We start from the raw sequence: 15979 nt of genomic DNA on the forward strand, positions 1-15979 counted from the left end.
CTAACTTTGTAAAAGAGGAGATTTTTTACGAATAAAACTGTAGTCGTCTTAAAGCGTTCAAAAGTTTTTTTTATTCTTACAAATAGCTCTGTCGCTGTCAATCCTACAGCAAGATGGATTGTGTATAAAGCCCTAAGTAGTGTAGTTAGTATAGTTTGTGCATTCGTGTATCGCATTCAGAACGTCGACATGCGAGCTTCCGTTTACCTTTGCAGCGTGGATTGGCCGGGGTAACTAGAATTTGGAAAACAAATGCCATTCTTTAGTTCTTATTATTCTGCAATCGGTTCGAATGAATCAATGTATTCATGTTTTTTTTCTGAATTGTAGTTGTACTCTGGCAAGCCAACTTTACTAGTCGAAAATGGCGCGAAATTCAAAATTTTTATGGCAGATCGGTCCTTTGCGTCTGTATTTGACAAATTTGCCGCCTTTTTCGACTGAAAAGGCTGGCTTGCCCGAGTATACATGCGAAATCTGTTAGAGTTAGACCAAGCTAATATGGCAGCGATGATAGCCCAGACTGTGCAAGTGTTATTTTAAATGTCAAACTTCTATGAAGTTACGACATTTTAATAACACCTGCACACTTGCACGCACAGTCTGGGCTATCAAAGTCGCTGTAACGTAGCTTGGTCTACCTTTATTCATGTTATTTTTCTGAATTGTAGTTAAAGTCTCATTTGGACAGTGCGAAAACTCGCACGAATTTCATTACATTGCGATAGATACTTAATCTGTCGGCTAAATAAGATGTAACCTTAATAGTCCTCAATGTAACTAAACTCACACGCGAGTTCGCGCGTCGTCTAAATGAGCCCTAAATCTGTCACATGAGTCTTAAGTGTGCGTTGTAGACTGTATATGTCTGTACTCTCAAGAGCAAAGAAAACAGGTCACTTTGAGATGTCTGTGAAATGTTGCCCTTTTTAATTTCTATTGCGTGTTGATCCGGCTCGAAGGACCATATAATTACTTAGTCACGTTTCCACGATACAGTTGCGTGAGCGAGACCACTATATTCACTAATGAGCAGTTACTTGATGCGTCAATTAATACAGTCAAGTTTATTGCTCGTTAAAAACAGCCAATGATAAGACAAGACAAAAAAACAAAGAAATGAAAGTATGCCCTTTATTAATTGTTATTACTATAAGGTCTCAAAAGAATGGTGACATGGCTCATTATACAAATCCAAGCTGCCTTTGCGTTTAGGTCACGGTATTTGTATTAAAATTACCTACTAAGAATTCCACATTACACGTTATGTGTGCCATTTATATATTATTAAGGTCAGCTTTATGACTAAGTTGACCCGCAACTGTTAATGTATTCAGAAAAACTACACATGATTTAAAAATTACCCGTTATCATTGCCATACCGCTTTGGCAGTAGTTCATTTGGCAAAATGTAGACAGTCCTATTGTGTATCATATTCACTTTATAACCGATTGAATCACATCACTAATCGGAAACGTTATCATTTTGCAAGCACTAGTTGACGTTTTGACTTTTTAAAATGCGCGCGAATGGTGATGCGGCACGTGTCATTGCGTTTTATTATTGCAAGCGTTTTTATTTTCTTCCAAGATGGCGCCCATCGCGCGGGCGGGGTGTTCGCCGTTCGAAGGCGGACTGCTTGCCCGATTTCTTTAAGGGTTGTATTGAGTGCCAAGTTACGTGTAGTCTTGCGTGCTGCTCGAGATTATAACTGGTCGAGACTTTGCATTAACCACTTTCTTTGCGGGTGAATTAAAAAGAAATTTTGTTGTTTATTACGTCCATAGTTGATTATTTAAATTATATGTTTTATATGGTCGTTAGGAATAACAAAGGAGTTTCTGCGTATTATGAAGTTTTAATTACTTTTATTAAACGTCTTCCACATGGTCTGCGTGACACTCGGACAGACATTTTAATTGTATATATAGACCAGATTAAGATTATGACTCACACTCACAAACGAGTAAACGAACAATAAGAGTAATTGTGGGTCTACAGTCTGCAGGTAGACTGTTATTGAGATCGTAAAATTAAAAACATTAAAATAGATTTTCAAATTATATACATGGTCCTACGAACCAGATACAGACTTTGTTAATAATTATAAATGGCAATTTATCATGGCAGCTTAGCGACAATATAAACCTAACAAACCGTCTAGCACCGTTAAAATGTTCGCAATTTTTTTAATTGTATGGAAAGTTTTATAGTTCCCTCAGTTCCCGGCTCAGTTGGTGCAACTGACCCTTAATACTTTAGAAATAAATGGAGTTGGCAACTGTCAAAGATTAGCATAGACGGCGCCATCATAGCTTGCCCCTTTCACTAGTTTAGTTCTAAGAAATTTGGCTTAAAGGGCTAGAATCCAGGGCATAAAAATCCATAAAAAATGTTGACAAAATTCTAGGGATTGACAGGGCAATCTATGCTAGCGCCATCTGCTAAATACTTCGACCGGCCTACCCGATTGACAAAGCTTTCTTCTTTTATTCCACTTCCTAAATTAAGGAAGACCAAGATTCTCTGTGCCCCTTACATAAAACAGACCCGATAGACCGAATAATACGCAGGTGAAGCTGCAGGCACGCCTAGTATTGTATAGGTAGGTGCGCAAAAAGATGACCCAGCATGGGACCTAAACTAGAGCGCGGGAAATCCGGCAGAACGGCCTCCATACAGGTACGCAGCGGAAATTGAAAATATATCAGCACAATGGGGCTGAGCTGATACCGAGAACTTTTACATTATAATTTTTAATCTAATAAGTAATTTGGGTCGATAATTTCCTTGCTAATGTAACTTCAGATACTCGACATGTTGCGAATAACTATAAACGCTAAAAGGAAATTAGGCAGCCGTATTGACACTTGCGGTGTCCGAATAAGTACAATTCAACTCGAATTCAGTTGCATCAAATTCGAAAATATACAACAATACGAAGGCATTATTTTGCAGGCTTTGAGCTTACTACAATGTTATCCGGCTCGAAGGACCACTTCCGTATCTAATAAAACGTTACCTCCCAAGTTTCCACCACGCATAAAAGCCGTATCCAGTGGAAGTTACGGCTTTACGCGTTGCGGGGCCTATGCTGGGCCTCGGTCTTTATGCTGATACACTTAGTTAATTTATTTTTTGGACTTTTTTGTTCATTATTGTGTCAGATTCCAAATATGTATAATTTTTTTTCTTTATTTAAATGTATTACACTGCTTTAGTTAGAAAGAGTTAGATAAAACGTGTTCAGTCGATTGTGGTAACGCTACGTTTTCTTACGAATGCGTCAGCCCTGAGGGTCTACCGCGTACCACGTTCGACGTGTTGCCTCTCTGTCGCACTTTTAAATTCGTACGTAAGTGTGACAGGGAGGCAGGAACGTGGTTCGTGGTAGGCCCCCTGACCATTGGCAGGGCGATATGTAAATGCGTTGCGGTCACGGCACTGCCCCCAACTAACAGCAACTTAACCGATATGTGGTAGACCTTATGTCGTTGTAATAAGGTTTACAAATGGACAGTTGTGACGACGGTGGTACAGTCAGCAGCAGAACTTGCTAAGCGGACGATTTGTTCAAAATTACCTTGACACGCTCTTATTCGTCGCCAGCCTGTCGGTATTCTACAGGTTGCACTTCGGGGAGTGTGCTCAAGAGCTACACGAGCTCATTCCACCGTCCCCATTCTACCATCGGACTTTTAGACGCACGGCCGGTTTCCATCCTTACTTGGTAGATATTCCGCCAATTCGCACTAAGCGCTTTGCTTCTACTTTCCTTATGCGCACTGCCAAGGAATGGAATTCCTTGCCGGCGTCTATATTTCCGTGCTCTTATAACCCGGCAACCTTCAAATCAAGAGTGAACAGGCACCTTCTGGGCGAGCTCGCTCCATCGTAGGCCACGTCTACGCCTCGGCTAGTCTGTGGCCATGAGTAAACCCATGTATAAAAAAAAAAAAAAAAATCGCTTAAAAATAAAGTCGCGTCAAGATCATTTTGAACACCTCGCCCGCTTTGCAACTTCTGCTGCTGACTGTACAGGAAATGAGTCGGACCACGCAAGTTTTCCTGCCGAAAGCTACATCAAGTATAGCACTCCCATAAAATATTATGTATTTATGCATTTATTGTTATACTATACTGGCAAGAAGTTAGCGTGGTCAATATTAAGTGACGGATTTGCCCTAAGGCCTAGTAGGCGCGGGCCTAGGGCGGCAAGATATTAGGGGCGGCAAATTGTGACTAAACAAGAAATAACTCAAATGTATCTAGTTAATATGATGGGTGTTGCGAAAGAGGCGGCTACAGGGCCTGAGGCCTAGGGCGGCAAAGACTGCAAATCCGCCACTGGTCAGTACAGCTCATCATCATCTCACCTCCTAGCCGTTTTCGGCTACAGCGACTGCTATGCTACAGCTGATAGCGTCGCTGGTGCGCTACACACACACCACACACACACACACACACAGGAGTGAGTGACAGTGGTGGTGGTGTGCAGTACAGCTACTTCAATGAAAGATCGTACAGCATAAGTATCGGATCATAGCGAGAGGCCACACACGCCAGGTTTGTAGAGTCAGACCAAGAAAAGTCTGCAGCGGATTTGATAGCCCACGCAGTGCAAGTGTTATTTTAAAAGTCAAACTTCTATGAAATTATGACGTATAAATAATACTTTCACTGCGTGGGCTATCAAATCCGCTGCAGACTTTTCTTGGTCCGACTCTGGACACATGAAGTTGCTGACCAAGATTTTTATTAACGTTCATCTGTAGGACCGAAAATCAGTTAAAATGGTTAAATATGATTTCGGAAAAGGAAGCTATCGAGAAAAATTAAAATGGGAAAAATTGCGAATGGTAAAAATATCAATCCGGAAAAAACGATAACGAAGAGACAGTACACACTCAACTGGGGGCCGATTTTTGAATTTCGATCACTCGATTTCGTCACTCGAAAATCGGTGGAAAACGGCGAAATGCTAATTTTTGAAATACGAGCGATCGAATTTTGGAATCTAGTGGTATTGACCACTCGATTTCAATTCTATTAGTAGAATTTAAACGCCTAGTAGTGGAGATATCATTTAACAAAATACACGAAATCCAGTGGTCGAATTTCAAAAATCGGCCCCCTGGTCTACGAGAAAAAGCTTGTTAGTTAACGCAGATTAACAAAAACATAATTAATGCCTCATTTGCACGCCGTAGTTCTAATATTGCTGTATGATTTAAAAAATACAAAAAGATGATGTTAAATGGCCTATTTGCCTTCAGTCTTGACTCAGGACTCCTGAGTAGGTCTTATCTTATCTTATCTTATCTTGTTTTCGGGGGCCCTTGCGGATACACTTCGATCCATAGGGATCTTTTGTGCAATCCTGACTAGGTACCATCACGCTCCGCGAATGTTGCGCCAGTTAGGGTCCTAGTTAAATTGGTTGTTCAATGCTTACGCTATAGAATTTACTATTTAGCAAGAACCTTAAATGGCATAACAATCCCGTGTGGTGACTGTACCTAAAGATGAACATTCCGGAAAAATTTCAATGTTTTTTTTCGGGAACATTACAGAATTTCGTTTTTTTTCAGTTTTATTCACAAAAAAATCTGACATTATTCAATGCCTGAGGCATAGTTTAAATTTCGTTTTTGCGTTAGGCCCTCAGAACTTTAATTCAAATTCTTTGAGTATGAGCCAATAGAAGTAAAGCATGCAACGTCTGTGCACCAGCCGCGAATAAACAATTTAAGTATCTTTTTCCACCTGCACCCGAGCGCAACCACAGACAAACAGTGTAATTCCTTTATTAAAGACAGATAAATGATAAAGATTGTCAATCTACATACAAACCCATAAAACTTTACGGGCCTGTTTTATGATTATTTGTCAAAATGACAGATTAAAGACAAAGGATTATTAGCTAATATATATTAACAAAGCTCTGCGTAGGTGGCACCTTTGTGACACATATACAGTAAACAAACCACATTGACACATGCCCTGCCGCGAAACAAGAAAATCGAAATTTCGTTATCTAATCTCTCTATCACTCTTGCATATTCGAGCGATAAAGAGGCAGGCCGCGTAGCCAAGATGCCAATCGCTTACGCTCCGTAGCTATCGAAACGCAACTGTCACTGTCACACTCATAAGGAAGAGTGATAGAGAGACATAATGCTTTTCGCTGTCGAAGCGATAGCGATTGTAACCTTGGCTAGGCCGGCAGATAACTAAATTTCGATTTTCGCGTTTACCGGTAGGCCCTTGTTAACAAACCGCCTTGATGCATCAATGTCATATTTTATTGTGTATGAAAACTTGTCAAAAAACAGTTTAAGGCCCAGCATGTATATTTGTATAATTCTATGAGTTTACTGAGTCGGTAGTGCTGCACTCTGGCGGCAGAACATTGCAGCCCCTATTGAGGTTTGTAGTGGGTTTATGAATATTTAAGGGGGAAGTCAATAGAAAAATATATAATTAATGTTTTGGTTTGATGTTTATAACTTATTTAGAAACGTATAAACGATTTAACGACTTAATATTAAGTTAATACATAGGTCCGACGGCCTTTGACGTGTACCGAGCTACTAACAATGCGATGACAGCGATGTATGCAGCTCGGGTGCGCGCGACCCAGGCCTCTTCTCGTCGAACGACTGTATAGACTGTGGTGCTAGTATACTGATTATTCCAGGAATAATGAAATTTATTTTCAATTGTAGTAATTTAAATTGTTAAAAATACCACATTGTTTATTAGTAAATATCAATTATTTAAAAAAAAAGGATTTTTAACCAAGTAAATTATAAGAAGACGGAGTTACAGGTAAGGTAGAGTAATAATTTAGCCGGATGTCAGAATGCTATGCTGAAGATAAGACCAGATTGATATTGTTATGAAGTACACAGCCGTATTCGAACAATGAGATACGTCAAATACTAGATATTGAAACGATATGGATTAGATATGTCAGTGTCAAACAAGTGTCAAAAGTGACGTTTTTGTTGAAGAAATGTATCCCATGTTGACGTATCCCATTGTTCGAATACGGCTGACAGTCTTTATTATATATTTGTCTCTACCTTGATGAAAACGATAGCCCACAGACAATAGACCGCACTCTCTGGGGCATTTTCACAAACTTAATAGGCATAGAGAAAACACTCTAGAGGAAGAAAGTTGTCTTTGCGCAATAAAATGTGGAATAATTGTCTTTAATTTACTCGTACTTATGGCTGATTTCCGTGTTCTGTAATACTGTTTGTCTAATATGAATTTAAATGAGGTTAGTCAATTACGATGAAGGTCCTTAGGGGCTATTCATAAATTAGGTCATTTCAAATTAGGGGGGGGGGGGTCTGGTTCGATGTCATCGGATGACGGTAGCATGAAGTAGGAGGAAATGGGGTCATTTGAAGCATGATTTTTGGACGATTATAGGGGGGGGGGTCAATAATCGTCAAAAATCGATGACGTAATTTATGGACAGTCCCTTAGGGTAATTGAGTAAAGCCCTAATGGGTCAAACAGAAAACTGTCCTCCTTTTATTTAGAGAACTATGGTAAAATCATTACTTACATGCCCACAAGCTGTTAACTATTGCCCACAGGAGAGAAAACTAGTGTGTTCGCGCGAACTGTACATTTTTCTCTCCTGTGGGTAATAGTTAACAGCTTGTGGGCATGTAAGTAATGATTTTATAGACGTCTGCCGTCAATAACCTTGGCTACAGAAACTTTACCTATTCGTCCTCGCGGTATCCCGGCATTTTTGCCACGGCTCATGAGAGCCTGGAATCCGCTTGACGACTAATCCCTAAAATTGGCGTAGGCACTCGTTTTATGAAAGCGACTGCCATCTGACTTTTCAACTCAGAGGGTAAACTAGGCCTTATTGGGATTACTCTGGTTTCCTCACGATGTTTTCCTTAAAAGCGAATGGTAAATATCAAATGATATTTCGTACATAAGTTCAAAAAACTCATTGGTAGTATACCATTGCTCATTGGTAGTATTGGTACCTTGGCTACAGAAACTACAATATAATAAAGGATGATTCACGCTAGAATGGTCCGGGTCCGGGCCGAAGGAAGTTTTCTATGAAAGGCGGTAATCACGAGGTGCTTTCTATAGAAAACTAAAGCGTCGGAAGCCTCGGGCCGGACCCGGACCGTTCTAACGTGAGTCATCCTTAAGTAATAGTAATTTAGTTAGTTTTAATAATAAAGTTTGATACAGAAATTTTCATAATTTTGTAGAATATGACTAAGCATAGAGCGAAGTACCTACAGCATTTCATTTCATTTAAAAGAGTACCTAAATATTAGTCCTCTAAAATATATTTGTATGACTATAACTCACCCTCCATTGCTGTGCGTCGACTTGTCGGAATCGTTTCCGTCGGCCATTTTGCTCTGTACCGCCATCTTGTTCACCCCCGGAGAAGACAGATTAGAACTCTGCACTTCCACTTCCGGCTCTCCTTTAACCAGCGTCTCGCTCATCGTTTCAACTATCTCACTCGGTTTTTTCTCGTTAACAACCATAACTATAGGTTCTATAGTTTTTTTGGCTTCTTCGACTTTTTCTGTTACTTTAGGCTCTTCGACTGGCGTTATAATACTGTTTACAATCTTAGTCGCTTCAGAACGAATCTCTGTAACGGCTTTGTCATTTGCTTTTACAATGTCGTCTTTAGCATTTGCTGCTTTCGTTGCAATTTCGTTTTCAGCTTCTTTTATTTCGTTTTTAGTTTTATCTGCGATGTTCTTAGCCTTGCTTTTAGCTTCTTTTTCAGCTATTGCAGCAGCTGTTAATATATTTTCAGTGGAAACTTCGGGTGTCTTAAGGATGTCATCTATCTTTTGTCTCACTCGTTCCACTTGGGGATTAGTGTAAGGTGGCAGTAAAGGTTTGAATTTGATATTATCATCCATGAAATTTGAACTCTTCTCAGGTTTAGCTGGCTTAGGCGCCTTTTTCTCTTCAGGCTTATCTTCAGTAACTTTGTTTTCTTCAGCGATATCTTTCTCTTTTTCTCTTTCTTTATCTTCATCTTTAGGCGCTAGAGAGTCCTTAGAACTGTGTCTTTCGAAAATACCTTTCTCTCTCGCTTTTTCAAAAGCAGCGGGTAATTGGTTCGTAACTTTTGTGACGACGTCTAACGGCTGAGCAGTTATAGCAGCTGTTGTCATTGAAATAACACTTTTCTTCGTTAAAAGCACTATTTCACCATTTTCATTTACAATCTTCTCATATTGCGTTTCATTATCTTGACACTTGATGTCATCTTTATCCGTCGATGTATTGGCAACGGTTGGTTCAACTTTAGTTTCTTCAACCTTGTCTTTTACTTTATCTTTAATACTAGCAGATTTAGCTTTCTCAACTTTAGCAGGTTCTTTTTTTGCACTACGTAGTGTTTCTTCTCTCACAGGGTCTTTCTTTATACCGACTTCATTTAATTTAGGAGTCGATTGAGCTTTAGGCTTGATATCTCTTTTACTCTCCCTTTTAACTAAGGGTGGTTTTTCATTCAATGTTTTTGTACTGGGTGTTCTGACTAAACTTTTCATGCTGTTCGTTCTATTTATAGGTTTTTTCACTTCAGGTTTAGTCACATTAGGTTTCTGAGTCAATCGAGTGCTCGGTGTCCTATTCACGGGTTTCGTCTGAGCAGGCCTGGATGGAGGTCTAGAGGAAATAGAGACTTTAGTGAGTGGCCGTCTTTTCTCCGGGCTAGGGTCTCTGCTTACAGTTCTGCTAGGCTGTCTAGAATTCAATCTAGATGTAGCAGGCGTATTACCGGCAGTTTTGATTGGTTTCTTGGCTAACGGGGAAGGTTTTGGCGTTTTGGCAGAGCTTGGTTTCAGGTCTTCCGTGGGGCTTTTGTTTGGAGTCCCAACGATGGGCGACAATCGCTTAGCATTGATGAGTCTGTTAGAAGGAGGAGGTCCTCCCCTTCCGGGGGAAATCGGTGGTTTTCCTTTGACAGTTGTAGTTACATTTAAATGCTGAGTGCTCTTACTCATGTTCCTTTTGTCATGCACTCCCCCTCCAATCCTTATCGTCTCATGTATGCTACTTGTACTATTTGACATAAACCTCTGACTCCTGTTTAAATTACTTTCAACAGGTTTCCTTGAGCTTGAAAAATCGCGCACGGTCACTGTTCTTTTAGGTGACACGGAGCTTTGTCTCTTAGGGATCTTAGAATGCTGAGGTGATCCATTGTTAGACTGCGGTTGCGATCTCGACACTGTCCTTCTTGACATATGTGTCACAGGTTTAGCAAGTCCATCAGTCCCATTAACAAACTCTTTACTATCAGCAGGTATGTTCTCATAATGAAGAATAGCAACTGGAGAGCTCGATCTGCTCTTCAAATTGATTTTATTAGGCGAACTGCATCTTGATGTTGTTCTAGAGCCAACAACGCTTCTTATGACTTCAGCGCTTGCATTTTTATCCAGAATTCCCATTTCTTTCAACAACGCCGCTTCTTCCTCTATTCTCTTTTGTTCTGCTTCGGCTTCATGCTTTTCTCTGTTCAGCTCACTTAATTCTCTGACTTCTTCTATGTTTTGTTTGAGGAAGTTCCGGGGGGAGTGAGGTCTGCTTAGAGCGAGGGGGGCGAGGGTGGCGGCGGCCATCTTGTCCGCCTTAGAGAGGGAGTTGGTGCGCCTGCGCGTTGGAGAGCTGGCGCGAGAGTTCGCGCGAGAGTTTGCGCGAGAGTTGACGCGAGAGTTGGCCGCGGAGGTCCGCGGGGTGTTGTGGCGGGAGGTCTCTTCTCTGAAGCCCCGTCCTGGGAAAACAAGAGACTTTGAAATAGTGTTTGCTACTGGTATTATATATGTAAGTTTGTAAGTGATTGTAATTTGGGTTCAGCAAGGTCGAGAGAGAGAGAGAGAGAAAATACATGTGATATAAAATCTAAATGTTTGATCAAGTGATGAAGTGACATCACACTAATGTAAAGTTTTCTTTCACTTTAAGTATGTATGACCAGAATTCAACTTAATTCTTAGATATTATATTATTAATATTAACTATGGAGATATCTTTATATCAAGGTTAAGTAGGCTCTTCTGCATTTGTGCATACTTAATTATAATGCAAACAGAATAAATATGAGGCTAGTTACTAAAAAATCTGAGTCACCTTCTGACTTTATGTATTGTACCTTTAAAGGGTGATACCCTTCCCGTTCTGGTCTCGATGGGAAGCGAGCGTGGGCTGGAAGGGCGGGAAGCGACGGGTGTCTCCGCTATTATCGCGAAGGATGACTCTTTTTTCCGCTTCGCCGTTGGCACCACGCTGAAAGAGAAGAAGCATTTTTGTTTTGACTAGATTCAATAGTACTTAATTAATTTTTAAAAGTACATAGTACTAATACTTAATCAACTAATACCAGAATATACTTCTGTTTTTTCTGACAGCGATCGAATCTCTTGTGTCATGTCACCAGTAAAGTAGGTTATCAGGCCGGACGCTTTGGGTGTCGGTTGGAACGCGTCGCGGGCCGGAGTTTGGAGACCCCTGGCCTAAAGGATGACTCACGCTAGACCAGGCCGGGGTAGGCCGGAGCTTCCGGCGCTTCGTTTTCTATGGAAAGCACCACGTGATCACCGATTAGCCGTCATAAATATTTACATGTCGGACGCCTCGGCCCGGGCACGGCCCGGTCTAGCGTGAATCATCCTTAAACTGAAACCCAGTATAGTGGATAAATTAGTCTTAGTAAGATAATCTTGTCTTGAGTTTAAAATAAGTTTTTGGCAAAAATTTCATTTTTGGTACAAGCTTTTATCGCTGACTGTACTTTTCTTACGACAGACAACTAATACTCATCGAGACAATTCTAAAAACCCCTAACACAATTAGGTTTCGGTGTTTCATCACAGTGTTCCTATGGCCGCCTCCTGTCTCCATCATCAGATCAGCTCGATGGTACCATAATATTGCATTGTCATCCGATTTATACATGCATGCAAAATTTCAGCTCAATCGGAAACCGAGAACTGGATCAAATTGAACTTGCAAGATTTGATTACATACAGACAACGGTCAGGTGAAACTAAATAAAAGCTTGTACTCGTAATGAACCAGATCGTAGTGTTTGTCGATTTTATTTCATTTAAATTATTAAAAAATTAGATTAGCCTGAACGGGAAGTATAAATATTTCCAAGATGGTGTTATGTTAAAGTTGAAGGCAAAATTATGAATGTCTAAATCTATTATTCATACAAACTAATTTAGTAAATTACTCTTCATTTCCTAAACGCTTCGAACTAAATCGTCATTCAATTAATTCTAATTCCCAAACCAAACAAAAGTGCTCTAAATAACCCTCGTGTTTATCAGTTCCACAAACAAATTAAAGACAGCGACTCATTCGGCGCTTTTATACTTTACTGTGCTCAGACACGATAACGACACGATTTATCATAGATTGTATGTATGTAATAGATTGTATACCTACAGTCGCATATATAGTGTACCTATCGTACACGTCAATAACTCTTTACACTTACGGCGCGATTCGGGAAATGAATTAGAGATTCACTAGATATGAAATAGTAAAGATAACATATCTTTAAGATAAGATAGTGAATCTCTAATTCATTTCCCAAATCGCGTCGTTAATATCTCTGAGTTGCTTAAATGTTAGCGGGAAGAGATCCTTAAAAGATGAATTCACCTTGGTAGGTGAATTCATGGGATCTCTTCACCCCTTCATTGTATTCTGTCTGTGTTATGGACTTGTTTTGTGCAGTAATAGTACCTATTCTACCCACGTAAGACCCACCATATACAGTTTTCAAATATTTATTTTGCACCTTATTCTATAAGTAAATTAGAACGAATTTCGTTTGTTTTAAAGAGCAATGAAACAAAAGAAATTCTACTTTATTTGGTTCATGAAAGGTTCAAATTTGCATTGCATGAATATGTACATTGTAATGTACATTTTAGTCTCAGGAGGCTACTGTACTGCTGTACAGTCAAGTTCATAAATACTTATACATTTATTTACCTTAATCCGTTGGTAATAAGGTGAAAAAATGTGGGCACGATACGCTACGAATGTTTATGTTATTTATTCATTCATACACAAAATCACGAGCTCTTTCGATCATAACAGAGGAATAATTGTCCTAAAATTTCCATTTTTTTTAGTTCCTTCCATTAAGTTATCTACTATCATACAAAGTCTATGCAAATTGATAACGGAATGGAAATAAAAACATTAAAAACCTTGGGACAGTTTGGAACACATTTTTCAATCTGTTTTATCCTCTTAAGACCCATCATACAAAGTTTCCCTATTTTTAATTTGAACCTTGGTGTATAGTAGACTAGGCTGACTTTCGTTTGTTTTAGAAAACAATGAAACAAAAGAAATTGTACTTTATTCAGTTTGTGAAAGTTTCGAATTAAATTGATACAGAGTGTACATTGTAATGCACATTGGGCATTAAGGCGTATCCTTAGTCAATTTTTTGCCAATCTGATTAAATTGCCCGATCGAATCAGGAGGTGCGGACACGAAAATGCCAATTTTCGAATAAACGAAGGATCTGTACGTGCGTTTGTTTAATATAGTTCTAAAATTGGTGATTACATTGTGTACTGATGAAATATTGTTATGGGGCGCAGGTTACCACTCAATTAAAGATACTTTTCTTATTTATACTTGTTTTATTGATTTAATTAATTAAATAGTACAGAGCTACGTTTAACATTATCCAGTCATGGTGCAAGAAGAAAGTTGCCACAGATTAAAAAATATGACATTAGCTGTCATCGAGTCGAGGGATGTTTGAGTTGCTATTTTAACATGTACCTACGTTTGGACGCTAGATGAGATTGGTGCCAATTATTTTCCTGATCAAATGAACCGATTTGATGAGGCCCGTCTGGATACCCCTTTACGAGGTTAACATGACGACAATCGTGTCGTTGCCGTGTGGGTACCACTGTAAAGTATAAAAGCACCCATTCTGCCGGATGTTATTTGTTCTCTGTTTTCTTTACCTTGATTTTCGCCGTCATTTTGTAGTTACAGTCCACTATGGGCGAAGTAGTGAGTCAAACTTGATAAGTAGTGACCTACATATTAGTGAGTCAAGTTTGAAAAGTCAAAAGTCAAGAGTGAGTCAAAAGTCTTGATGACTCTAGTCAGACGTTCTTAGGGTGATTGTTTCATAAATTTCATCATTATGGTGCGTGGGATTTTCGTACATGATTCATTACGCGTGAGGCGTGAGGTTATTCTTTTGTTATTTACTTATATATGCGTATGTATCGTGGATATAATGCATATTATAATATTATGTACCTAAAACAGTACAGTTTAGTGTTATGGGTATTTAATCTCCTTAAGCATGTTTACGCTAATTGTTTTATAAGTATACAGGTATAAAAAAAGAAACATTAGTAGGTATCATTAATTAAGCCGACTTAATCATAACCTGTATGGCTTATAAAATAAATAAGATTAAAAAAAAACATTAATTCTATCCTTGTACATACCTATGTGCGTGTAAGCGCGGTATTAAAATATTCGAAAGCTAATTTTCTTCCACACATTTAATTTATGTCACAGTTGTCTACTACAAGTAGGTACCTACATTTACAATTTATAAGGTTATAACTTTCGTGTGATGTAAAAATGTGTATTTAGATAGCCGACTTAAACTGGCAAACAAATCTAATTATTTTTATTAAAATATAATCTCGACCCGTACCGTCGTGACTCGGGTGCGGTGGCTTAATAGTGGCTGACAGGCGTGGGGTTACAGGCGTCCATAGGCTACAGTAACCGCTTACCATAGGACATATATAAAAAACTATAAAAAAACTCAGAATAATCACTAATCGAACTTGGAAAGGTGTCAATCACCGGTAGAGAATATTATTTATTTATTTTTAATCTTTATTGCACAATACATGAAGGTACAAATTAATAAATAACTTATTACTTATACATATCGTCTTAAAGTTATGTTCCACATCGCATGTAATCCGTATTAGGTTCATAGTTTAATCGTTATGTGCCCGTGAGTCTCGTGACGGTTCGAGCGGCGAGTATCGAGTGACCTCGGGGGGTTGACCAGCGCTAAGGCGAATTTCGACAGAGGGAGGTTTTTGAATCGCTAATTTCGACAATAGGAATGTTTAAGAGAATCACTTAAGTAAACAATTATCTATATAATTAAATTTACCCATTGCTTTTTGGGTAGTATTGCCGCAATTAATGTGAAAAATTCCATAAATCTGATATAAAAAGTTAACCTCGGTCTGTAGAAGGGATAGGCGGGGGCGGTCGGTTAGTATAGTAACTATAAGTAATTAACTTTTTTGAAGTCACTTGATGTGGTTGAACGTGCATACGGGATACGGGTAACAACTGTTAGCTAAATTGGTAAAATCTACATTTAAGGTTCCGTCACACAGACGCTTTATCCGGGTGGGGAGTGAGCGTTTTATATGTAAAGCGGCGAGCCTCGCTTATACGCACCGCTCGGAAAACGCGCCTGTGTGACGAAGCCTATAGGTATCACCCCGGAGTGATCCGTTTACATTGCTCTTGACTGTTTTTATGAAACTAAAATTAATATCCTTTTAGTCCTGAACATGTAAACATAAAAAATATATTTAAAGCATTGGTGAAGTAAAAGTATTAGGTCAAAGTCAAGTCAATTCAATAAAAACATTAACCAATTACGGCTCAATTAAATGCAAAAGTGAAACAAGATGTTTAACCAATTACGGAGATTATAGTAACATTATGTAGTTATTTATTAGTTGATTGCCCGCGAAAAGCGATAATTCAACTAATCGATACTTAAGCGGTATAATGGAGCCATCACCTTGATCGAGACGGTCGAGTGAACACTTTTTTGATATGGAACGAATCGCGGGTAATTAGAATTTAGCTTATTGGTCGGTTTCGGTTGTGAATATT

At 39.1% G+C, this 15979-nt stretch overlaps 1 protein-coding gene and 1 long non-coding RNA gene across 2 annotated transcripts in view; one reads left to right on the top strand and one right to left on the bottom strand.

Moving 5' to 3' along the window:
- The window catches only part of LOC134675845 (protein stum), a 90601-nt gene that overhangs the window by 16065 nt on the left and 58557 nt on the right, over nucleotides 1-15979 (bottom strand). The window contains exons 3-4 of the mRNA XM_063534147.1: nucleotides 11190-11323; nucleotides 8369-10811 (exon numbers count right to left, since the gene is read on the bottom strand). Of these exons, the coding sequence (XP_063390217.1) occupies nucleotides 8369-10811; nucleotides 11190-11323 (2577 nt within the window). The remainder of the gene's footprint in view (nucleotides 1-8368; nucleotides 10812-11189; nucleotides 11324-15979) is intronic.
- LOC134675956 (uncharacterized) overlaps nucleotides 1-15979 on the top strand; it is a 178759-nt gene that overhangs the window by 14498 nt on the left and 148282 nt on the right. The gene's annotated exons all lie outside the window — the stretch shown is intronic.

This window comes from Cydia fagiglandana, chromosome 23, assembly GCF_963556715.1.
Source record: "Cydia fagiglandana chromosome 23, ilCydFagi1.1, whole genome shotgun sequence".
NCBI classification, from domain to species: Eukaryota; Metazoa; Arthropoda; class Insecta; order Lepidoptera; family Tortricidae; genus Cydia; species Cydia fagiglandana.